At 40.5% G+C, this 26,471-nt stretch overlaps 1 protein-coding gene across 1 annotated transcript in view; it reads right to left on the bottom strand.

Annotated features, from left to right (window-relative positions):
* The window catches only part of DDX10 (DEAD-box helicase 10), a 330,735-nt gene that overhangs the window by 288,391 nt on the left and 15,873 nt on the right, over nucleotides 1–26,471 (bottom strand). Inside the window, exons 2-5 of the mRNA XM_066371626.1 lie at nucleotides 22,381–22,441; nucleotides 21,482–21,612; nucleotides 19,734–19,892; nucleotides 17,718–17,838 (exon numbers count right to left, since the gene is read on the bottom strand). Coding sequence (XP_066227723.1) covers nucleotides 17,718–17,838; nucleotides 19,734–19,892; nucleotides 21,482–21,612; nucleotides 22,381–22,441 — 472 coding nt within the window. The remainder of the gene's footprint in view (nucleotides 1–17,717; nucleotides 17,839–19,733; nucleotides 19,893–21,481; nucleotides 21,613–22,380; nucleotides 22,442–26,471) is intronic.

The raw sequence follows: 26,471 nt of genomic DNA, 5'->3' as shown, positions 1-26,471 counted from the left end.
GCTGGCAAAAAATCATTAATAATAATGGCAATTATATTATTTAATAAAGTTTATTGACGGTAAGAAAAATTTGTATTTTGTTTTATTTCAAAAACGAACAGAACTTTTCAGTAGACCGTATATAAAGAAAGGCCCATCAGGTTATCCAACTTCTCAGCAGAAACTCTAAAAGCCAGAAGAGAGTGGACCCAAACATTCAAAGTACTAAAAGAGAGGAACTACCAGAGAAGAATATTATATATATCCATCAAGGTCATTCTTCAAACATAAAGAAGAAATAAAAAATTTCAGACATAGAGAAGCTACAGAAATTTATCACCAGAAAAATTCCACTGCAGGAAATAAGTGGGTTTTCTATCAGAGACAAAGAAAAAAATAAAACTACAAGTAAAAGCACCAACAAGATTACAACATAAACAAGGATAATTTGTGACAATAATAACATAAAGGGGAGAGGATAAAGATCAGAAATAGCCAAGGATGCTGGAGTGCAGAAGCACTCGTAAGACAAGAATCTCTTGTATATATGAAAGTTTTCTCTAACCTAACAGTAAACACCCACAAAAAGACCCAAAGGGGAGATGACGTCAGAGTAATGGCGGAGTAGGAAGCGATACCGATAAATCTCCCCCAAACCTCAACAAGATCTTCAACCAGAAACAGAAAAACCTATCCTTGGAGCCTCCAGATGTTTCGCAATACACCCAAAGGTATGATCGAGCGAAAAATTGGCTAAATATATAACCAAACCCCGAAGGAAATAGGGAGTAAGAAATGCTCCGCCTTCCTCACTAACCTAAACAGGGCGATTTTCACTGGAAACTGAGAATATAGAAACTAAGGTAGGCAAAGGGGGTGAATAGATCCAGGCCGCGGCACAAACGGCCGAACCAGGCTGCGGCACGGAGATCCAAACCAAGGAAAAACTGTTCCTGTGACAACCTGGGCAATACAGCTAACACTCGCGCCAAACCCAGACAAAGAAAGACAAGCGGCCGAGCCATTTTACCTGATCCCCTGGTAGGCGCATAGTGGGCGAGAGATTCCTTCCAAAGCCCCCGGAGGGTACCCCGTGTTACTCCACAGAGAGGCAGAGTCAGAGGCCTTTGTGTGGGCCAAAAGCCTCCGGGCTGCCCCAGCACCCGGGGAGAGCCGCACACGGGGAGGGAGCGAGAGCTAATTCCAACACTGGAACTTTTCAGTGCAGGCGGGAGGTTTCACTCAGAGGGCGAGACTCCGACCTCACATCCTGGTCTGCGCGCACGGAGAGTGGGAAGGAGACTCCTCCCAGCACCTCCGGAGTGGGAGCCCGTGTTGTCCCACGGAGGGGCAGAGTCGGGGGCCTTTGTGTGGGCCGAGGGCAGAGTCACGGGCTGCCCCAGCGCCTTGAAAGAGCGGCACACGGGGACGAGCGAGAGCCAATTCCAACATTGGAACTTTTCAGTGAGGGCGGGGGGGTTTCACTCAGAAGGCGAGACTTCCAGTCTAACATCCTGGTCTGCGTGCGCAGACCCGCCCGTGTTACCGGACAGAGTGACAGAGCCAGAGGTCTTTGAGTAGGCGAAAGCCCCGGCTGATTATGCTAGCAGCTCTGACTGACTGAGCCTTACCCAGAGCCCTGTGCTGAATGGAAATAAGAGTGGGGAGTTGCCCGCTCTTTGAGCCTCTTACTATCCAGGCAAAGGCAGCAGCAACCCCATAGCTGGATTCTCAGGCTGCTGGTTGAGGAAGGAAAGACTAGGAGAGAGGCTCCTGGAACACAGACTCTCTCACTGTCGGAGCCTATAAACGCTAATGAGCCTCGACTGCCAACGAGACTGAAGCACAATACATGACATCGCCATAGAGACTTATCAACTGCAAACCTCTACCTGAGCGTGTCAAAGGGGCAGAACCCGGGGTACAGAGTCGCCGACCAGGAAGAGGGAGAGAAAAGAAAAAGCAAGAAGATAACCTCTCAAAATCAGAATAATCCGCAGACTTTATAACCTATCGCATTTTATTATATTTGTTCGTTTGTTTCTCTTATCTTCATCCTTGATTTTTTTTTACCTTTTTTCTTTTTTTTTTCCTCCTCCAATTTGGTCGTTTAACTCCCTACTGGTCTTACTCTCTCCTCTCCTTGAACTACACTACCCATAATTGTTACATCTCCCATTATCTTTTCTTTTCTCTTCCTTTCTATGAGGGTTGCACTCCAAAACCCTTAACTCTCTCTCTCTCTCTCTCTCTCTCTCTCTCCCCTCTTCTTTTTTCTTCTTTTAGTGGTTCCCTCTTTTTTTTCTCTCTCTTTCTCTTCTTTTCTCCCTCTATATTAGTTTCTTCCTTTTTCCTTTACATCTCCTCTCATTCAAACCTCAATAACAAACAAATTATTTTATCTGGGACTCAAACTTATGTTTGTGGCATTTTGGGGGGTTTTTACTTTACCTTTTTAACTCACTAGCAGTGCTCCCATCCCTGGCTCTCCATTTTATCAAGCTCTTGTTCCACTAAATACAATAGTAATTTTTTAATTTGTCCCCCCATTTTCCTGTTTCCCTCTTACTCCTCTCATCATAACTCTTAGTCAACCAACACCTAAACGCAAATCATTTTATTCTTGATCCAAATTTTTTCATTATTTGCTTTTTGTGGGTCCATACCCCCACCCCCTTATTATTTATTTTTTTTTCTTGCCCCTTTATTACTTTTCCCCAATTCAGGCCCTCCATTACAGGCATTGTTTGTTCTATTAAATACAATATAATTCACAGTTCACCACAAGATTTTCTCAAGAAAGAGGGGAGAGGAGAGGAGAGAAAAAAAGGAGGGGGGAAATAATTTCCTTTTTTTAAATTTTTATTTTATTTTATTTTTCTTTATTTCATTATTAATTTTTTTTTAAACTTTTTTCAATTTTTTTTTTAACTTTTTATTTTTTATTAAATCTCATTAATACTATCAACAAAACCACCCTCAGATGCCATTAAGGAAGAGAAAATCGAATATCATGGATACAAAAGAAAGAGAGGTAACACAGATAGAAGAGGAAAAATCTATGGAGAAAAAATTTAATATATTGGAAACCTTGGAGTTAAATGACAGAGAATTCAAGATAGAAATCCTAAAAATACTCAGAGATATACAAGAAAACACAGAAAGGCAATTTAGGGAGCTCAGAAAACAACTCAATGAACACAAAGAATATATGTCCAAGGAAATTGAAACTATAAAAACAAATCAAACAGAGATGAAAAACTCAATTCACGAGCTGAAAAACGAGGTAACAAGCTTGGCTAATAGAACAGGCCAGATAGAAGAGAGGATTAGTGAAATAGAAGACAAGCAACTTGAGGCACAACAGAGAGAGGAAGAAAGAGACTCAAAAATTTAAAAAAATGAGATAGCCCTACAAGAATTATCTGACTCCATCAGAAAGAATAACATAAGAATAATAGGTATATCAGAGGGAGAAGAGAGAGAAAATGGAATGGAGAACATACTCAAACAAATAATAGATGAGAACTTCCCAAGCCTGTGGAAAGAACTAAAGCCTCAAATTCATGAAGCAAACAGAACTCCGAGTTTTCTTAACCCCAACAAACCTACTCCAAGGCACATCATAATGAAATTGGCACAAACCAATGGCAAAGAAAAAATTCTCAAGGCAGCCAGGGAAAAGAAGAATACAACATATAAAGGAAGGCCCATTAGATTATCATCCGATTTCTCAGCAGAAGCTCTACAAGCTAGAAGAGAGTGGACCCCAATATTTAAAGTCCTGAAAGAGAGGAACTTTCAGCCACGAATACTATACCCATCAAAGCTATCCTTCAAATATGAAGGAGACATAAAAACATTCACAGATACAGAAAAGATGAGGGAATTTATCATCAGAAAACCCCCACTCCAGGAATTACTAAAGGGGGTTCTCCAATCAGATACAAAGAAAAAAAATAAACAGAGCCACAAGTAAAAGCTCCAAGAAGGACACAATAAAACCAAATTTAAACTGTGACAACAACAAAAAGAAAGGGGGGAGAGGATGGAGATTAACAGTAGCAAAGGACGATGGAGTGCAAAAGTACTCACAAAATAGTGCGCTACAATGAACAGGGTAGGAACCCTTTTCATTACCTAAGGGAACCACCATTGAAAAAACCACCACAGAAGCACATGAGATAAAAAAGATAGCAACAGTGGAAAGATGTATGGAATACAACCAAATAAAAACAAAAGATAAAAAAACGAAAGAGAAGGATCAAACAAGACACAAAACTAACAGAAAGCAATCTATAAAATGGCAATAGGGAACTCACAAGTGTCAATAATTACACTAAATGTAATCGGATTAAACTCACCAATAAAAAGACACAGAGTAGCAGAATGGATTAAAAAAGAAAATCCAACTGTATGCTGCCTACAGGAAACTCATCTAAGTAACAAGGATAAAAACAAACTCAAAGTGAAAGGATGGAAAACAATACTCCAAGCAAATAACATCCAAAAAAAAGCAGGCGTAGCAATACTCATATCGGATAATGCTGACGACAAGACAGGAAAAGTACTCAGAGACAAAAATGGCCATTTCATAATGGCTAAGGGGACACTGAATCAAGAAGACATAACAATTCTTAATATATATGCACCAAACCAAGGAGCACCAAAATATATAAGACAGCTACTTATTGATCTTAAAACAAAAACTGACAAAAACACAATCATACTTGGAGACCTCAATACACCGCTGACGGCTCTAGATCGGTCATCCAAACAGAGAATCAACAAAGATATAGTGGCCTTAAACAAAACACTAGAGCACCTGGATATGATAGACATCTACAGGACATTTCATCCCAAAGTGACTGAGTATACATTTTTCTCCAGTGTACATGGATCATTCTCAAGAATTGACCATATGTTGGGCCACAAAAACAACATCAGCAAATTCAGAAAAATCGAAGTTGTACCAAGCATATTTTCTGATCATAAAGCCTTGAAACTAGAATTCAACTGCAAAAAGGAGGAAAAAAATCCAACAAAAATGTGGAAACTAATCAACATACTTTTAAAAAATGAATGGGTCAAAGAAGAAATAAGTGCAGAGATCAAAAGATATATACAGACTAATGAAAATGACAATACGACATATCAGAATCTATGGGATGCAGCAAAAGCAGTGATAAGAGGGAAGTTCACATCACTTCAGGCATATATGAACAAACAAGAGACAGCCCAAGTGAACCACTTAACTTCACACCTTAAGGAACTAGAAAAAGAAGAACAAAAAACAACCCAAAACTAGCCGAAGAAAGGAGATAATAAAAATCAGAGCAGAAATAAATGAAATAGAGAACAGTAAAACTATAGAAAAAATTAATAGAACAAAGAGCTGGTTCTTTGAAAAGATCAATAAAATTGACAAACCCTTGGCAAGACTTACCAAGGAAAAAAGAGAAAGAATTCATATAAACAAAATCCAAAATGAAAGAGGAGAAATCACCACGGACACCGTAGATATACAAAGAATTATTGTAGAATACTATGAAAAACTTTATGCCACTAAATTCAACAACCTAGAAGAAATGGATAAATTCCTAGAACAATACAACCTTCCTAGACTGAGTCAAGAAGAAGCAGAAAGCCTAAACAGATCTATTAGTAGAGAAGAAATAGAAAAAACCATTAAAAACCTCCCCAAAAATAAATGTCCAGGACCTGACGGCTATACCATCGAATTTTATCAAACATTCAAAGAAGACTTGGTTCCTATTCTACTCAAAGTCTTCCAAAAAATTGAAGAAGAAGCAACACTTCCAAACACATTTTATGAGGCCAACATAACCCTCATACCAAAACCAGGCAAGGATGGCACAAAAAAAGAAAACTACAGACCAATATCTCTAATGAATACAGATGCTAAAATACTAAACAAAATACTAGCAAATCGAATACAACAACATATTAAAAAAATAATACATCACGATCAAGTGGGATTCATCCCAGAATCTCAAGGATGGTTCAACATACATAAAACAGTTAACATAATACACCATATCAACAAAACAAAGAACAAAAACCACATGATCTTATCAATAGACGCAGAAAAGGCTTTCGATAAAATACAACACAATTTTATGTTTAAGACTCTCAACAAAATGGGTATAGAAGGAAAATATCTCAACATGATAAAGGCCATATATGATAAACCATCAGCTAACATCATATTAAATGGCACAAAACTGAAGGCTTTCCCCCTTAAATCAGGAACAAGACAGGGTTGTCCACTCTCTCCACTCTTATTTAATGTGGTATTAGAGGTTCTAGCCAGAGCAATCAGACAAGACAAAGAAATAAAAGGCATCCATATCGGAAAAGAAGAAGTAAAGGTATCACTTTTTGCAGATGATATGATCCTATACATCGAAAAGCCCAAAGAATCCACAAAAAGACTACTAGAAACAATAAGCCAATACAGTAAGGTCGCAGGATACAAAATTAACATACAGAAGTCAATAGCCTTTCTATATGCCAACAATGAAACATTTGAGAACAAACTCAGAAGAATAATCTCCTTCATGATTGCAACAACAAAAAAATACTTAGGAATAAACATAACAAAGAATGTAAAGGACTTATATAATGAAAACTATAAACCATTGTTAAGGGAAATCGAAAAAGATATAATGAGATGGAAGAATATTCCTTGTTCTTGGTTAGGAAGAATAAATATAATCAAGATGGCCATATTACCCAAAGCAATATACAAATTTAATGCAATTCCCATCAAAATTCCAATGACATTTTTTAAAGAAATAGAGCAAAAAATCATCAGATTTATATGGAACTATAAAAAACCCCGAATAGCCAAAGCAATCCTAAAGAAAAAGAATGAAGCTGGGGGCATTACAATACCTGACTTCAAACTCTATTATAGGGCCACGACAATCAAAACAGCATGGTATTGGCAGAAAAATAGACACTCAGACCAATGGAACAGAATAGAAAGTCCAGAAATAAAACCACATATATATAGTCAAATAATTTTTGATAAAGGGGCCAAGAACATACAATGGAGAAAAGAAAGCCTCTTCAATAAATGGTGCTGGGAAAACTGGAAAGCCACATGCAAAAGAATGAAACTGGACTACAGTTTGTCCCCCTGTACTAAAATTAACTCAAAATGGAGCAAAGATCTAAACATAAGACCTGAAACAATAAAGTACATAGAAGAAGACATAGGTACTAAACTCATGGACCTGGGTTTTAAAGAGCATTTTATGAATTTGACTCCAATGGTGAGAAGTGAAGGCAAAAATTAATGAATGGGACTACATCAGACTAAGAAGTTTTTGCTCAGCAAGAGAAACTGGTAACAAAATAAACAGAAAGCCAACTAAATGGGAAATGATATTTTCAAACAACAGCTCAGATAAGGGCCTAATATCCAAAATATACAAAGAACTCATAAAACTCAACAACAAACAAACAAACAATCCAATAAAAAAATGGGAAGAGGACATGAACAGACACTTCTCCCAGGAGGAAGTACAAATGGCCAACAGATATATGAAAAGATGCTCATCTTCTGTAGTTATTAGAGAAATGCAAATCAAAACTGCAATGAGATACCACCTCACACCTGTTAGATTAGCTATTATTAACAAGACAGGTAATAGCAAATGTTGGAGAGGCTGTGGAGAAAAAGGAACCCTCATACACTGTTGGTGGGAATGTAAAGTAGTACAACCATTATGGAAGAAAGTATAGTGGTTCCTCAAAAAACTGAAAATAGAACTACCTTATGACCCAGCAATCCCTCTACTGGGTATATACCCCAAAAACTCAGAAACATTGATACGTAAAGACACATACAGCCCCATGTTCATTGCAGCATTGTTCACAGTGGCCAGGACATGGAAACAACCAAAAAGCCCGTCTATAGACGACTGGATAAAGAAGATGTGGCACATATACACTATGGAATACTACTCAGCCATAAGAAATGATGACATCGGATCATTTACAGCAAAATGGTGGGATCTTGATAACATTATACGAAGTGAAATAAGTAAATCAGAAAAAAACAGGAACTGCATTATTCCATACGTAGGTGGGACATAAAAGTGAAACTAAGAGACATTGATAAGAGTTTGGTGGTTACGGGGGAAGGGGGGAAAGGGAGAGGGAAAGGGGGAGGGAGAGGGGCACAAAGAAAACTAGATAGAAGGTGACAGAGGACAATCTGACTTTGGGTGATGGGTATGCAACATAATTGAAAGACAAGATAACCTGGACTTGTTGATCTTTGAATATATGTAACCTGATTCATTGATGTCACCCCATTAAAAAAATAAAATTATAATTAAAAAAAAAAAAAAAAAAGACCCAAACTGAAACACATAGCTTTAAAAAAGAGGAAACAGGTATGAAATCTCATCAAACAAAAACAACTGACAGACACAAAAGAGAGGGATCAAAGAAGACACAGAGCTATCAGAAAACAAAATATGAAATGGCAACAGGAACTTCTCAAGTGTCAATAAGTACCCTAAATGCAAATGGACTAAATTCACCAATAAAGAGGCACAGAGGAGAAGACTGGATCAAAAAAAACCCCAACTATATGCTGTCTTCAGGAGACACATCTAAGCAGCAAGGACAAAAGCAAACTCAAAGTTAAAGGCTGGAAAATGATTATCCAATCAAATAATACACAAAGAAAAGCAGGTGTAGCCATAGTAATACCTGACAATGCTGACTACAAGACAACAAAGGTAACAAGAAATAAAGACAGACATTTCATAATGATAAAGGAGACACTTTATCAAGAAGACATTACACTTCTTTATATGCCCCAAATCAGGGAGCACCAAAATACATAAGACATCTACTAACACATCTAAAATTAGACAAAAACACAATCATAGTTGGAGACTCAACATGTCACTAACAGCTTTAGATAGATCAACCAAACAGAAAATCAAATGGACATAATTGACATTTACAGAACAATTTGTTCTAGAACATCAGATTCTACATTCTTTTCCAGTGTACATGGAACATTCTCAAGAATATGCTGAGCCACAAAATCTAACCTCAACTAATTCAAGAAAATTAAAATTATACCAAGCACATTATATGACCATAAGGCTTTGAAATTAGAGTTCAACTGCAAAAAGGAAATAAAGAAAACTACAAAAATGTAAAAATTAAACAACATATTTCTAAAAAATGACTGGGTCAAATAAGAAATAGAAGCATAGATCCAAAGATATATACAAACGAGAATGACAACATGACATCAAAATTTCTAGGATGCAGGCCCTGGCTGGTTGGCTCAGTGGTAGAGCATCAGCCTGGCGTGCAGGAGTCCCGGGTTCGATTCCCAGCCAGGGCACACAGGAGAAGCGCCCATCTGCTTCTCTACCCCTCCCACTCTCCTTCCTCTCTGTCTCTCCCTTCCCCTCCCGCAGCCAAGGCTCCATTGGAGCAAAGTTGGCACGGGCGCTGAGGATGGCTCTATGGTCTCTGCCTCAGGCACTAGAATGGCTCTGGTTACAACAGAGCGACGCCCCAGATGGGCAGAGCATCGCCCCCTGGTGGGCATGCCGGGTGAATCCCGGTCGGGTGCATGCGGGAGTCTGTCTGACTGCCTCCCAGTTTCCAACTTCGGAAAAATACAAAAAAAAAAACAAAAAAAACTTCTAGGATGCAGCAAAAGCAGTAATAAGAGGGACGTGTATATCATTATATGCTTATATCAAGAAACAAGAGATCCCAAGTAAATAACCTAACATAACATCTGAAAGAACTAGAAAAAAAAGAACAAAAGCAACCCAAAGTCAGCAAAAGAAAGAAAATAGTAAAATTTAGACCAGACCTAAATGAAATAGAGGAAAAAACTATGAGAAAAAAAAAAAAAACAACAAAGAGCTGGTTATTTGAAAAGATCAATAAAACTGACGAAACTATCTAGACTCACTAAGGAAAAAAGAGAAATGATTCATATAAAAAAAATCCAAAATAAAAGAGAAGAAATTACTACAAACATCACAGATACACAAAGGGTCATAATAAAATTCTATGAAAGATTATATGCCACCAAATTCAATAATCTAAAAGAAATAGATAACTTCCTAGAACTACATAGTCATCCTAGACTGAGTCATGAAGAAGTAAAAAACCTAAATAGACCCATAGCAGGAAGGAAATGGAAACAACTATCAAAAACCTCCCCAAGATTGACCAGGAGGTGGCACAGTGGATAGGGCAATGGCCTGGGATACTGAGGACTCAGTTCGAAATCCCAACGTCACTGGCTTGAGCGCAGGTTCATTTGGCGTGAGCGCAGGCTCACCAGCTTGAGCACAGGATCACAGACATGACTCCATGACCACTGGCTTGAAGCCTAAGGTTACTGGCTTGAAGCACAAGGTCACTGGCTTGAGCAAAGGATTACTAGCTCAGCTGGAGCCCGTGCTCAAGGCACATATGAGAAAGCAATCAATTAACAGCTAAGGTGCCGCAATTATGATTTGATGCTTCCGATTTCTCTCCCTTCTTGTCCATTTGTCCCTGTCACTCTCTCTGTGTCTCTAAAAACAAAACAAAACCTTCCCCCAAAATAAAAGTCCAGGATCAGATGGCTACATTAGTGAATTCTACCAAATATTCAAAGAAGATTTGGTACCTAGCCTTCTGAAAGTTTTCCAAAAAGTAGAAGAAGCAATACTCCCTAACACATTTTATGAGGCCAACATAATCCTGATACCAAAACCTGGCAAGGACAACACAAAGAAAGAAAACTACAAACCAATATCTCTAATGGATACAGACACAAAAATCTTAAAATACTAGCAAATCAAATACAATACATTGAAAAATTAATACATCATGATCAAATGGAATTCATTCCAGGAGCACAAGGATGGTTCAAAATACATATATCAATCAGTGTAATGCACCATATCAACAAAACAAAGGACAAAAATCATATGATCTTATCAATATGCAGAGAAGGCATTCAATAAAATACAGTATGCATTTATGTTTGAAACACTCAATAAAATGGGTACAGAAGGAAAGTACCACAACATAATAAAGGCCATATATCACATACCATCAGGTAGTATCATCCTAAATGGTGAAAAACTGAAGGCTTTTTCTCTAAAATCAAGAAAAAGACAAAGCTACCCACTCTCTCTACTCTTATTCAACGTAGTAATGGAAATCTTAGCCACAATAATCAGGCAAGAGAAAAAATAAAAGGCATCCATATCGGGAAAGAAGTGAAGGTATCACTTTTTATACCCTGACCTGATCCTATATATAGAACACCCCGTAGGCTCCATCAAAAAACTATTAGAGGCCCTGGCCGGTTGGCTCAGCGGTAGAGCGTCGGCCTAGTGTGCGGAGGACCCGGGTTCAATTCCCGGCCAGGGCACACAGGAGAAGCGCCCATTTGCTTCTTCACCCCTCCGCCGTGCCTTCCTCTCTGTCTCTCTCTTCCCCTCCCGCAGCCAAGGCTCCATTGGAGCAAAGATGGCCCGGGTGCTGCGGATGGCCCTGTGGCCTCTGCCCCAGGCGCTAGAGTGGCTCTGGTCGCAACATGGCGATGCCCAGGATGGGCAGAGCATCGCCCCCTGGTGGGCAGAGCGTCGCCCCTGGTGGGCGTGCCGGGTGGATCCCGGTCGGGCGCATGCGGGAGTCTGTCTGACTGTCTCTCCCTGTTTCCAGCTTCAGAAATATGCAAAAAAAAAAAGGGAAAAAAAATAAATAAATAAAATAAATAAATAAACTATTAGAAACAGGCCCTGGCCGGTTGGCTCAGTGGTAGAGCGTCGGCCTGGCGTGCAGAAGTCCCAGGTTCGATTCCCAGCCAGGGCACACAGGAGAAGTGCCCATCTGCTTCTCACCCCTCCCACTCTCCTTCCTCTCTGTCTCTCTCTTCCCCTCCCACAGCCGAGGCTCCATTGGAGCAAAGATGGCCCAGGCGCTGGGGATGGCTCCTTGACCTCTGCCCCAGGCGCTAGAGTGGCTCTGGTCGCAACAGAGTGACGCCCCGGAGGGGCAGAGCATCGCCCCCTGGTGGGCAGAGCGTCGCCCGTGGTGGGCGTGCCAGGTGGATGCTGGTCGGGCGCATGCGGGAGTCTGTCTGACTGTCTCTCCCCGTTTCCAGCTTCAGAAAAATACAAAAACAAAAAAACGAACTATTAGAAACAATCAATAAATACAGTAAAATTGTAAGATACATAATCAATATATAAAAATCCAATACTTTCCCATATGCCAACACTGAAACTTCAGAAAATGAACTGAAAAAAACAATTCCTTTAAAACTGCAACAAAAAAAATAGGAATAAACTAAACAAAGGATTTGAAGGACCTATATACTGAAAACCACAAAGCATTATTGTAAGAAATTTAAAAAGACACAATGAAATGGAAAAATATTCCATGTTCATGAATTGGAAGAATCAACATAGTTAAAATGGCCATTACCCAAAGCAATATACAGATTTAATGCAATCCACATTAAAATCCCAATGTCAAATGGAAAAAAATCACTAGATTTGTATGAAACCACAATAAACTCTGAAGAGCCAAAGCAATCCTGAGAAGAAAAAAAAATGAAGCCAGAGGTGTCACACTACCTGATTTCAAATTATACTACAGAACCATGATAATCAAAACAGCATGGTATTGGCAGAAAAACACACACACAGGCCAATGGAACAGAATCGAGAGTACAGAAACAAAACCACATCTATATGGACAAATTATCTTCAAGAAAGGAGCCAAAAACACACAATGAAAAAAAACCAGCCTCTCTGATAAATAGTCCTGGAAAAATTGGAAAGCAACATGCAAAAGAATGAAACTTGACTATAGTTTGTCCCCCTGCACAGAAATGAATTCAGAATGGATCAAAGACCTAAATATAAGATCTAAAACAATAAATTACATAGAAGAAAACACAGTCACTAAACTTACAGACTTTGGCCATAGAGAACATTTTATGAATTTGACCCCAAGGCAAGGAAAATAAAGGCAAAAATAAGTGAATGGGACTGTATCAAACTAAAAACTTCTGCTTGGCAAAAGAAACTGAAAACAAAACAAAAAGGCAACCAACCAAATGAGAGATGATATATACAAATAGCTCTTGCCTGACCAGGTGCTGGCACAGTGGACAGAGCTTCGGACTGGGATGCAGAGGACCCAGGTTCGAAATCCTGAGGTTGCCAGCTTGAGCACAGGCTCATCTGATTAAAGCAAGGCTCACCAGCTTGAGCCCAAGGTCGCTGGCTTGAGCAAGGGGTCACTTGGTTGGCTGTAGTGCCCCCCCACCCCAGTCAAGGCACATATGAGAAAGCAATCAATGAACAACTAAGGTGCCACACAAAGAATTGAAGTTCTAATCCCTCTCTGTTCCTGTCTGTCCCTATCTGTCTCTCTGTGTGTCACACACACACACACACACACACACACACACACACACAAAATAGCTCTGATAAGGGATTAATATCCAAAATATATAAAGAACTCACAAAGCTCAGCAACATATAAGCAAACAATCCAATTAAAAAATAGGAAGAGGAGGCCCTGGCCAATTGGCTTAGCAGTACAGTGTTGGCCCAGTATGTGGAAGTCCCAGGTTCGATTCTCAGTCAGGGCACACCATACAGGAGAAGCGCTTATCTGCTTCTCCACCCTTCCCCCTCTCCTTCCTCTCTATCTCTCTCTTCCCTTCCCACAGCAAAGGCTCCATTGGAGCAAAGTTGGCCTGGGCGCTGAGGACAGCTCCATGGCCTCCATCTCAGGCGCTAGAATGGCTCCAGCTGCAACGGAGCAACGCCCCAAATAGACAGAGCATCGCCCCCTAGTGGGCATGCCAGGTGGATCCCAGTCGGGCACATGTGGGAGTCTGACTGCCTCCCTGCTTCTAACTTCAGAAAAATACAAAAAAATATGAAGGGAGAGGAGCTGAACATACATGTCTACCACGAAGACATACAAATGGCCAACAGATAGAAAAAGATGCTCATCTTCACTAGCTATTAGAAAAATGAAAATCAAAACTACAATAAGATACCACCTCACACCTGTTAGATTGGCTATTATCAACAAGACAGGTAATAACAATTGTTGGAGAGGCTGTGAAGAAAAGGAAACTCTCATTCACAGCTGGTGGGAATGTAAACTGTTATAGCTATTATAGAAAAAAGTATGGTGATTACTCAAAAAATTAAGAAATGAAACTACCATATGACCCAGCAATCCCTCTACTGGATATCTACCCAAAAAACTCAAAAGCATCGGCATGCAAAGACACATGCACCCCCATGTTCATCACAGCATTATTCATAGTTGCCAAGATATGGCCCAACCCAAGTGTCTCTCAGTAGAGGATTGGATAAAGAAAATGTGGTACATATATTCTACTCAGCTATGAGAAATGACGATATATTGTCATTTGTGAAAATATGGGTGGACCCTGAGAACATTATACTAAGTGAAATAAGTAAATCCAAAAAAGCAAAGAACTACATGATTTCACACAGGTGGGATACAAAAATGAGACTCATGGACATAAATAAAAGTGAAGTGGTTACCAGAAGGAGGGGGTAGAGGGAGGAGAGTAAAAATGGACAAATATACAGTGACAGAAAATAATTTGACTTTGAGTAATGGGCATACAACACAATCAACAGTTTTGCTATAGAAATGTTTACCTGAAACCTATGTACTCTTATTGAGCAATGTCACCACATTAAATTTAATTTTCTAAATAAAAAAATAGTAAGATTAAAAAGAGAAACAAACAAACCCTAGCGGAAAACTTGATAAATCCAAATAAAGTCTGAAATTTATATAATGTACATATCTCAGTTTCACAAGATGTTATACTAGGGCGGGGGTCGGGAACCTTTTTGGCTGAGAGAGCCATGAAGGCCACATATTTGCAAATGTAATTCCGTGAGAGCCATACAATATGTTTAACACTAAATACAAGTATATGTGTGCGTTTTATGTAAGACCAACACTTTTAAAGTACAATAAGTCTCTGAATTCTTTTTAATAATGTTGTTATGCTGTTGCTAACCAATGATGAATAAAGTACTTCTTACCATTAATGCAACTTCCGGTGCTGCATGGTTTTGCTGATGGCTTTGTAGTCTGGTTGATACGTGGTGAGGTTAAACTTCATGCAGGCGTTGAGACTTCCATCCGTTAAACGTGATCGTAGGTTGGTCTTATCGTCCTTTAGATGTGAGAAAGTCTGCTCACATGCATACATAGAGCCAAACATTGTCAGTACAGCAATACTCACACGCTGCAGTGTGAGGTATGTGACAGGAAGCACGTTCCAAGTTTTGACAATCAGCTGATCTGCGGGTTGAAGTTTTTTCATTTCTCCACACTTGTGTTTGCTCGCCAACTCTGCTTGCTGTCATGCAAGTCTTTCCAAATCTTCATTCAGTGACTTGAACTTATTCACCCACATGTCTGAGGCCTTCAGGTCAGCAGCTTGTAGCTCAAAATCTCTGACAGAGACACCGGGGATGTAACTCAGGTCGGCGTTGTCCATGCACACTCGTGTGGATGGGTGATGAACTTAAAAAGACAAGTGCGCTCACAAAATTCTCCAAAGCGCGCTTTGAATGACTGCAGGAGACTAGATGTGAAGTCCGCTAGCTGCTGGAGATCAAGATGTTGAGCAGGATTACTTGCTGTGCATGCATCTTTAAACTCTCCCAGTTTTTCAAAGTGTAGTAAACGACCTGTTTCAATGTGGGCAATGAAGAGTTACAGCTTGTTTTCAAATGAAAACACTGCTTGTTGAAGGGATAAGACTGTATTTCCAACGCCTTGCATTTCCATACTGAATTGGTTCAGATGTTCAGTCATGTCCACAAGATAGTAGAACTTCAGTAGCCACTCAGTGTTAACTAACTCAGGATGCTTGACGGATTTCGCTCAGACAGGCTGCAAAATGGCTGAGCACCTTCCCTCTTGACAACCAACGCACAATGCTATGCAGAAGCAGACCAGGATAATTATTCTCAACTTCATCCAGCAGTTTAAAACTGGCGATCATTTAAAGCTCGGGCAATAATAAAGTTGACCACCCAAATGACCAGCGACATCACCTCACCAAGCTGCTCGCCACACATCTGAGCACAAAGCTCCTCCTGACGTACGATGCAGTGAAAACTTAGGATGGGTCTCTTTTCATGTTCACGAAGAAGCGCTACGAATCTTCTGTTTTTCCCCACCATGCACGGAGCACCATCAGTACACACCGAAATAAGTTTATCCATCGGTAGATTTTTTTCTTTAGTGAACTGAGTGAAAGACTTGAATAAATCCTCTCCTCTTGTTGTCTCTTTCATAGGCAAAACAGCAAGACTTTCCTCACATAGTGTGTCACCAACAGCATACCTTGCAATCACGCTGAACTGGGATAAATGGCTTACATCTGTTGACTCATCCAAAGCAAGAGAAAAGAATGGTGCTGCATTTACGTCCTTCACTTGTGTTGCCTCAATTTGATTTGCCATCATGATGGTACAGTTCTTGCCAACAGAGGCATGTCTTTTATTCGTTTGATTATCCTGTCTTTATCCGAAAAGACATCAAAAAGTTCACTGGCAACATCAAGCATGAATGCTTTGGCATACTCCCCATCTGTGAATGGCTTTCCGTTTCTCACAATTGCTAAAGCACCAGGAAAGCTAGCCGAATTCCAGTCACCTTGTTGGGTCCAAACACAGAGTTGCTGCTGACTAGCTTGCACTTTGCACAGTAGCTCTTGACATGCTTTCTTCCTGCTGTCCCCCACTAGATATTTCGATGCAAATGTAATATGGTGTGTGTTAATCGATGCAATTTTATCATTGCATATTAGACAACACTGCAGAACCTGCTCTCTCCACAAAGGCAAATTCCTCTGTCCATTCCTGCTGAAAAGTACGATACTCATCTTTTTTTCTTTTAGCCATCTTCTTCGTCAAAAGGGTGTATGCAATTAGCTAGCTGACTACTTGATTAAAAGGAGGGAAGTTTATTTCCTGACCTCACAATGACCCGTGTATGTTACACATAATCCAATAAAAATTTGGTGTTGGCCCAGAGGACAGCTGTGATTGGCTCCAGCCACCCGCAACCATGAACATGAGTGGTAGGAAATGAATGGATTGTAATACATGAGAATGTTTTATATTTTTAACGTTATTATTTTTTTTATTAAAGATTTGTCTGAGAGCCAGATGCAGCCATCAAAAAAGCCACATCTGGCTCACGAGCCATAGGTTCCCAACCCCTGTACTAGGGGAAACTGGGGGAAGAGTATGGAGGGATTCTGTAGTATCACTGCAACTGTTCTATAAATCTAGAATTATTTCAAAGCCAAAGCTGATTTAAAGAATACATAGTAGGTATTATCAGCGGTGAATATAACTTGAAAGATAAGAAAACAAATCTTAGCAGTATCACATATTGAAGTATCTAATTTCATACACGAATACTTACATTCTTCCAACTAATTGTGATTTTTTTTTTAATGAGGTTTATTCTCTGGGTTTAAAACCTATATGCCAAAAAACTTTTAAGTTATTTCTCAAGTTGTCTGAAATCCAAATATTTATTGAGTAAAACATTTCTATCATTAAAACTTATGATCACTCTCCTAAGTTTGAGATTTTTCCTTAGAAACTCATTAGACTTACCTAACATTTGGAGATTAGTAGCATGAAAACATATTGTTTCATCCATGTGCTGAAGAAGCCGACCCGGTGTGCAAACCAGTATATTTATGTTATTGATCCTCTCAGCTTCATGTTTCAGATCCTGAAAACAGTTGTTTCTTTTGATTACACAGACACAACACTGAGCAGCAAAACTATAGAAAAGCCCTCTGCATGTGGCATTTCATCACAGCAATGCAGATAATATAGAAATAAATGTAACTTCTATTTCTGCAGCATATCAAAATTTCTGGGCCAAATAAAGGTCCTTAGTGAAGGCCTAGAGAGCTCACAATTCCTCTTGATTCTTAATCATATGCAGGATTTTGAGGCCATGAAAAATATTACATGAATGCTCCCAGTCTTGATTTCTTCTCAAGACTGCCAGAATCAGCTTAAAAACTGTAATTATTGCCAGGACCCATCGGCACTGAACAAGCTCTCTGACACCACTCACTATACTTCTTGGACCAAAAACAAAAAAACAAAAACACAGCCCTGGCCGGTTGGCTCAGCGGTAGAGCGTCGGCCTAGCGTGCGGAGGACCCGGGTTCGATTCCCGGCCAGGGCACACAGGAGAAGCGCCCATTTGCTTCTCCACCCCTCCGCCGCGCTTTCCTCTCTGTCTCTCTCTTCCCCTCCCGCAGCCAAGGCTCCATTGGAGCAAAAGATGGCCCGGGCGCTGGGGATGGCTCTGTGGCCTCTGCCCAGGCGCTAGAGTGGCTCTGGTCGCAACATGGCGACGCCCAGGATGGGCAGAGCATCGCCCCCTGGTGGGCAGAGCGTCGCCCCCTGGTGGGCGTGCCGGGTGGATCCCGGTCGGGCGCATGCGGGAGTCTGTCTGACTGTTTCTCCCTGTTTCCAGCTTCAGAAAAATGAAAAAAAAAAAAAAAAAAACACAGCTCACCTCTCTATATTCTAGACCAGACGCTGTCAAACTTTTTATAAAAACCGCCCACTCGCCTGACCTGTGGTGGCGCAGTGGATAAAGCGTCGACCTGGAAATGCTGAGGTCGCCGGTTCGAAACCCTGGGCTTGCCTGGTCAAGGCACATATGGGAGTTGATGCTTCCAGCTCCTCCCCCATCTCTCTCTCTCCTCTCTCTCTCTCTCTCCCCCCCCTCTCTCCTCTCTAAAATGAATAAAATTAAATTAAAAAAAAAAACAAACACCCACTTTTGCAGTGCTGGTCAACCTGGTCCCTACCGCCCACTAGTGGGCGCTCCAGCTTTCATGGTGGGCCAATCGTGGCGCCATTTGGTTGCTCTGCTACCACCCACTATGAAAGCTGAAACACCCACTAGTGGGTGGTAGGGACCAGGTTGACCAGCACTGCAAAAATGGACGGTTTTTATAAAAAGTTTGACAACGTCTGTTCTAGACATTCTCTTCTTGAAATGAGAACCACAAAATGTTCCTGGTTAAAGCTGGGTGACAGATACATGAGTATGTACATGAGGGTTTATGATGCTATTTTTTCTTTTTATGTATGTTGATAAATAAATTTAAAAATTCAAGTATTTATCCTTACAGTCTAGTGGAGACTCTAGCAGAAACAAGCATCCCAGGTATACTAGTAGGTAGAGCAGGAGCTGAACAGCTGACTTTACCTCACCTAAAGTAAACATTGCTCAAAACTATACCTTCCTTACCTTCCTTCCTTCTGCTGCTGACTCAATAATGTTCTGAATTACTCAACTTCTTAGATACTTTATTAAAAGGAACTAGTTTACATACTGAAATGGTACTTTCCCTATGTGGATTAACAAATAGATTTACAGGTTAGTTAAAGTAAATTAATCACAAAATTTGATCTGACTAAATGGACTTTCTGTTCTTATGAAATTGAAAACCAAACTCTAAATGACAGTGACCACACCAGGATGCTACCACCTCCTATCTAGGGGGCTAGTCTGTCTTCAACTCTTCCAAGTCAACTGCCACAGTGTTCCAACATAAATCACAGAATAACAGAAAGAACAAGGACAAAAGGACACACCTTTCCACCAATGATGAGACCAGCAGAAAAGTCATGATTCTTTCCTACTTTTCGGAGAACCTCAAAGGTCTGATAGGCCAGCTCTCTTGTAGGTGATATAATCAGAACTCCCAGCCCATCTGTTGAGGTCCACTGCAAACGATATAAGGCTTCAAGCACCTGAAATAAAGACAGCTAATTCATGTTCAGTAAGACTAGAGAAGACACCTTTTGACTCTTGAGTCGACCTTGCCCCTCCAAATCAGAGGCACCTTCCAAGAAGGCATACCAATCACAAGTTTTATCCAATCAGAAAGAAATTGTTTGCTTTGTCTTTTTCCTTCTATTCACCAGAAGCATCCTCCCCCAAGTTCTAGAGAGAAGGGAAAAGCCTACAGCAGCTGAGCTGCTACTAGTGTCAAGACATAGCTCTGTCGATTAGTGAAAGGTATGTGAAGTCCACATACATTAAACTACCGTAGACTTCAGGCCCTGGCCGGTTGGCTCAGTGGTAGAGCGTCGGCCTGGCGTGTGGAAGTCCCGGGTTCAATTCCCGGCCAGGGCACACAAGAGAAGCACCCATTTGCTTCTCCACCCCTCCCCCTTTCCTTCCTCTCTGTCTCTCTTCCCCTCCTGCAGCCCAGGCTCCATTGGAGCAAAGATGGCCCGGGCGCTGGGAATGGCTCCTTGGCCTCTGCCCCAGGCGCTAGAGTGGTTCTGGTCGTGGCAGAGCGATGCCCCAGAGGAGCAGAGCATCACCCCCTGGTGGGCAGAGCGTCGCCCCCTGGTGGGCGTGCCGGGTGGATCCTGGTTGAGTGCATGCGGGAGTCTGTCTGTCTCTCCCGGTTTCTAGCTTCAGAAAAATACAAAAAATAAAATAAAATAAAAAATAAAATAAAATAAACTACTGTAGACTTCAGAAAACTATGTGTCACCATTCTCTGAACAGAAATCATGTTATGAACAACTAAGGTGTCACAACGAAAAACTAATGATTGATTCTTCTCATCTCCAATCCTGTCTGTCTGTCCCTGTCTATCCCTCTCTCTGACTCTCTCCCTGTTAAAAAATTAAAATTAAAATTAAAAAAAAAAGAAATCATGTTAAAATAAACACTCAGCTGTGTAGCTACTAAGTTATACAGTGACAATTTTCTAGTGGTGAAATGACATCATTATAAAAATTAGGATTTAAAAAAAAATGGTTTTTCAATGCCTGGAACAAAAACTTAAATGTGATTTTCTCCTAAGCCAATTTTTTTGTGGGAACTAAATTATGAAAACCAACTGCATAACTGACATGTAAGTGAATTACTAAGAGGCATTACTGTTTTAGTGCTATATGGACAGTTATCAATGTCCCAGAAAATTCTCAAGGAGCAACAATTCTTCAAGTAAACATACTTCAGCTTTATCCTAAACAAATGGCAAGTATAAATGTGACTGGCAGGTATACAAGCAGCACAGACACAGCCTCCCTTGCCAAACTTACCACAGAGAAGAGCCATTCTGACCTGCCACCCTGGGACATCCCACATCCTTCAGGAACATTCTGGCCTTCAGAGTACTAAGTTACTGACTGCTCACATGGACAAGGTGCTATGTTAGGACATGGGCGAGGAAGAAGATACCTGTCTGATAAAGCTTGCATTCTAATCAGGGAAATCCAACAGGAAATAACTCTTGACATAATTATTTCTTTCTATCCAGGCACAGAATATTTTAAAATCACAACATAGAGAGTCTCTTCAATATGAATAAACTACTTACTGGAACAAGGAAAGCCAAAGTCTTGCCAGATCCAGTTTTGGCAGCTCCAAGAACATCTTTACCCTGCAAAGCCAACCCGATGGTCTGCTTCTGTATCTCAGTTACTAAACGGTACTGGGCTTCTTGCAAACCTGCAAGTGTGAAGAGGAGGAGAATGACACTTTAGAAATTCCCTGTAGAATTATGGGCTGAATGTGTACTCCTCCCCCTCATATGATTAGGTCCTTACTCCTCATTACTTTAGAATGTGACTGTATTAGGAGACAGGGCCTTTAAAGAGGTTATCGAGTCAAAACTAGCCCGTTAAGGTGGGCCCTAATCCTACCTGACTGGTATCCTTACATAAGAAGGGAAAATTCAGACAAAAAGACACTAGGGATACAAGTGCACATAGGGACAACCCCATGAAGAGACAGCAAGAAGATGGACATCTGAAAGCCAAGGAGTGGACTTCTATAAACCATCATGACCCTCCAAAGACACCAACTCTGCCAGCACCTTGATCTCTGGGCTTCTAGACTGCAGAACTGAGAGAAAGTAAGTTTCTTTGTTTAAGCCACCCCAATCTGTGGTATTTTGTTCCAGTGGCACTAACAAAATCAATACAAAAAGTGTCACATTTTTGTTTGTTCTCTTCCTTATTTTAACATAAGTAATTCAGTTTCATTTTAATTATAGTGAGGCCCTAGCATCTTGTTTTTTCTCTATTCTTTACTCCAGAAAGGACAAGAATAACAAATTGGCAAAACTTGAATGAATATTTTTCTTGTTGTAAATCTTCATGGTACCAAAATAACTTGCCAAAATAAGATTTTTCAGGTTAAACTTTTTCTAAACCTTCTGCTATTTATAAAAAGCATCAAGAAATTCAACATGTCCCAAGATTATCATTTACCTACCTTTCAATGTTTTTTTAGACAAGGGAAAATCTGAAAATCTTGTAATTTCATTTACATTTATCTGAAAAGAAAGAGGGGACTAAGTCAGATAAGACAAAATAATATACTACATAACTGATTTGTTTTACAACAAAACAGTTTTTCTTTAACTATACTGGCCTGTGAGCTCACTCTTGGTACTACAGGATTAAATTTAATCATCACTTCCAACTGAAAGCCATTATTCCTTTTTTTTTTTTTTCCATTATTCCTTTTGAAAGGAAGTACACCTTCAGGAAACTGTATCAAAAATGTAAGTATATGACCATTTCAAATGGTAAAAATACCTTCATTCACTCAACAAGTATACTGCTACCTTGAACATCCTTCACCACTAAAATGTTAACACAGTAAGTCATCACCATGTAAATTTTAGGAAGAAAACTTACTTTCAGTCCATCCTTCAAGAAATATCAGTTTAAGAAATAAGGGACAAAATAAGAGGCAAAATGCCTATAAACTACAGACCATACTGAGTCTAGTTCTATTTACACACTTTGGAGAATAGATTTAAGTTAGATGGAGAAATATATTTTGTCAGCACAGACCTTTCGAAGTTTAACCATAAATAAGTGGTGTGCGTAACTCGACCTCGCAACTGTTCATTTGGGGGTATCCTGAAGGAGGGTGTTATTTAATAACCAGGGGAAATATCTCTGTTTCACTCTAAAGCCACAATAACTAACAATTATCCTTCAATTTTACACTATCTAAATGTGCATTATTGATGTCTTCATTAGCATCAATCAAATTTTCTGACTTTCATTTTGGCTGCTCGGAAGAATTATTTTATTACAGATGCTGAAAGCAAAAACTACTCTTTATATCTGGGAATAGGCTGTCATATTATTCATTATTCACAAAGCGAAAGGTTGCATTCAGAAAGTTCATTTATTTAAATTACACTCCAGGCAGTAATGGGATGATAGCCTGTATTTCATTTTATAGTCTACACATCTTCTTCTCCAAGATTTTTACTGTAGCCCAGATAATGTTACTCTCTGGCCTCCAATGCTGGCAACACAAATATTAAAACATTACCGTAATTCCTACAAGTCATCCTAGATAACATTGGAGAGAAAGCAGAGGAATCAGTGTACAAGTATATTAGAAGGAGAAAATTACCTCATTTAGAAGGTCATCTTCCGAACAGGACCTGAAATTACATGCAGTCCACCCTGGCACATGTGCTATGGTTGCTCAGTGGTAGAGCATCGGCCTGGCGTGCAGGAGTCCCGGGTTCAATTTCCGGCCAGGGCACACAGGAGAAGCGCCCATCTGCTTCTCCACCCCTCCCCCTCTCCTTCCTCTCTGTCTCTCTCTTCCCCTCCCACAGCCAAGGCTCCATTGGAGCAAAGTTGGCCCGGGTGCTGAGGATGGCTCTGTGGCCTCTGCCTCAGGCGCTAGAATGGCTCTGATTGCGGCAGAGCGACGCCCCAAGATGGGGCAGAGCATCGCCCCCTGGTGGGCATGCCGGGTGGATCCCGGTCAGGCACATGCGGGAGTCTGTCTGACTGCCTCCCCGTTTCCAGCTTCGGAAAAATACAAAAATATATATATATATATGTTTTCACAGAGAATGGAATGCTTAGAGAGGGAGCTAGACAGGCAACACACTCTTCAATGATGCTCAGAGACATAGCATAGGCAAAGTAGGCCATTCAGACAAAACACTGCACATCTTTCTAAAGCCTGTTAACCTCCTAGAGAAAAAGTCTGGAAGAATGAAACTGTTCCAACATTCTACCAGCCTTGACAATGTAAAGCTATACACCACAGTCTTAAAAAGAAGTCACCAAAAACCATAGGACATTTTTATTCTGCTAATGCTCTAGAACAGGGGTCAACAAAGTATGGCCCACAGCTCCAACCCAATTTGGTGCCTATTTTTGTAAATACAGTTTTTCTGGAGCACAGCCACAACCATTCCTTTAATTATCTATGCAGCTATGACAGAGGGTATGGCCCATAACGCCTAATACAGGCATATCTCAAAGATACTGCAGGTTCAGTCCCAGAACACTGCAAGCAGGTATCAAAATAAAGCAAAGTAATCTTTTTGCTGGTGGAGGGTCTTGCCTTCGATTTGTAAAACTGTAACACCTATGAAGAGTAACAAGTGAGGTACAATAAAACAGATATGTCTGTATTGACTGTCTGGCTCTTTACAGAAAAGATTTGCTGACCCTATTCTAGAAAACTCTCAATTATATTCCAAGGAATATTATAAACCACACAAGATAACTATGGTTCCTATCAACAAAATAATTCTTCCCCATTCCCTTCACTCCTTTCTTAGGAAAATCATCCATGTCTTTCCAACCTTCCCTCTCTGTGGGGCAGCTGTGTTAGGCTTGCTCGCTGGTGTGCCGGCTGCAAGCACTTTGCTTGATTAGTGCGTAAGCACCTGGCAGAGGCTCGTGTACATGGCCTATATAAGGCTATGGTTGCTTGCGCTTAGAGAGATTGGGGATTGTGGATGGCGGATTGCCTGCCCACCACTGAGAGGGGGCCATTCTTGCTGTTTGTGTACTGGAGAAAGGTTTCCCCCCGTCTGTGTGCTCATCCACCATTGTGAGACTTTATTAAACGGAATTGCCGAACACTTTCTGGCTCCACAGTTTCTCTACTGTCTGCCCGAATCCAATGTGAACCTGCCTGGCCTCGGCCACCAGCATTACCCTCTCCCTCTAAAATCTGTAGCATTCTTCTGAAGTCAAAGAACAGATGTTTCAGTGTTGGTACCAGTTAAAGACTACCAACATTGGTGAAAAAGTTGGAGGAACCAGAGTGAAGAATAGGATGAGTATCACTAACGACTCTCCTAGCACAGGTACACCTCGTTGTTCTGTGCTTCACTTTCCTGCACTTCACAAATGTTGCATTTTTAACAACAGAAAGCAAAACCCTTCACCAGAAACAAGATGAAAACTCACTTTATTGCAATGGTCTGGAATGAAGCCACACTGTCTCCAAGGCATGCCTGTATGCTTCTTACAACTCCCTTCTTTCTCACAAAAATGAATGCTTTTACATCCTGAAGCAGAAAATGTGTAAAAATCTAAAATCCTACACCTATTGAAATCAAGGGAAGAAAAGCAATCTGCCTCAAATTGCATCAGGCAAAATTCTGATTAAGGAAAAAGAAACCTGGATGAGAATGCAGAGTGCCTACATAGCACAGCTGATTATGATAAAAGTCTAAATCAATCCCAGGTGCAGAGAGTTTGAGTCATTCAGCAACAGTGAAAACAGCTACTCAACATCTCTCAAAGCAATTCTCCATCCGCCCCTCCAGAACACACCCCTTAGGTGGTAGCCTTAGAAATACTCCACCCAGATCTCCCACCACAGAGGCAGGGGAGTTGACTCACAATGCCAGCAGTCACTACCTAGATCCACCACTGAAAAAGCCATGCTTCCCTGGTCTGCTCCCAACAACTGAACACCACAGCAGTAGGTACTGTGTTTCCCCATGTATAGGATGTGCACCGTTTTTCAAAAAATTTGAGGTCTAAAAACTTGGTGCATCTTATAGAGTGGTTGTAGATTTTTTTACTTGCATTTCCCGCTTTTTCGTGCTTGTTTTTGTGCTCACTGTTGTAGATCTTTTTATTTGCATTTCCCGCTTTTTTGCACTCGTTGGTTTGCTTTTGTTACCAGTATATTACAGTAGGTTACGTTTTGCCATGTTCTGCCCTGAAATGGCTCAGAAAAGATTTTTGTCCAGTGCTGAAGTCAAGTTAAAAGTGATCTAGTTTGCAAAAGTGAATGGAAATTGTGCTGCTGACCGTTAAGTTTGGTCCTCCTCCAACCCAGAAATCAATCCGAGACTGGCTACAGGAAGAAGAAACCCTACTGAAAACACCACGGCAGAAGAAGGCCATGAGAGGCAAGTCAGCAAAATGGCCTGATTTAGAGAGGGAACTGAAGATACGGATTGAAGAGCAAAGGGCAATTGGAATTCCTATGTCTACAAAGATGGTTCAGCATGAGGCAAAAAGAATTGCTGATGAGAAAGAAGTTACTGATTTCAAAGGAGGACACAATTG

Source organism: Saccopteryx leptura, chromosome 1 (genome assembly GCF_036850995.1).
Source record: "Saccopteryx leptura isolate mSacLep1 chromosome 1, mSacLep1_pri_phased_curated, whole genome shotgun sequence".
NCBI lineage: Eukaryota > Metazoa > Chordata > Mammalia > Chiroptera > Emballonuridae > Saccopteryx > Saccopteryx leptura.
This window is presented reverse-complemented; position numbering and strand designations above follow the sequence as displayed.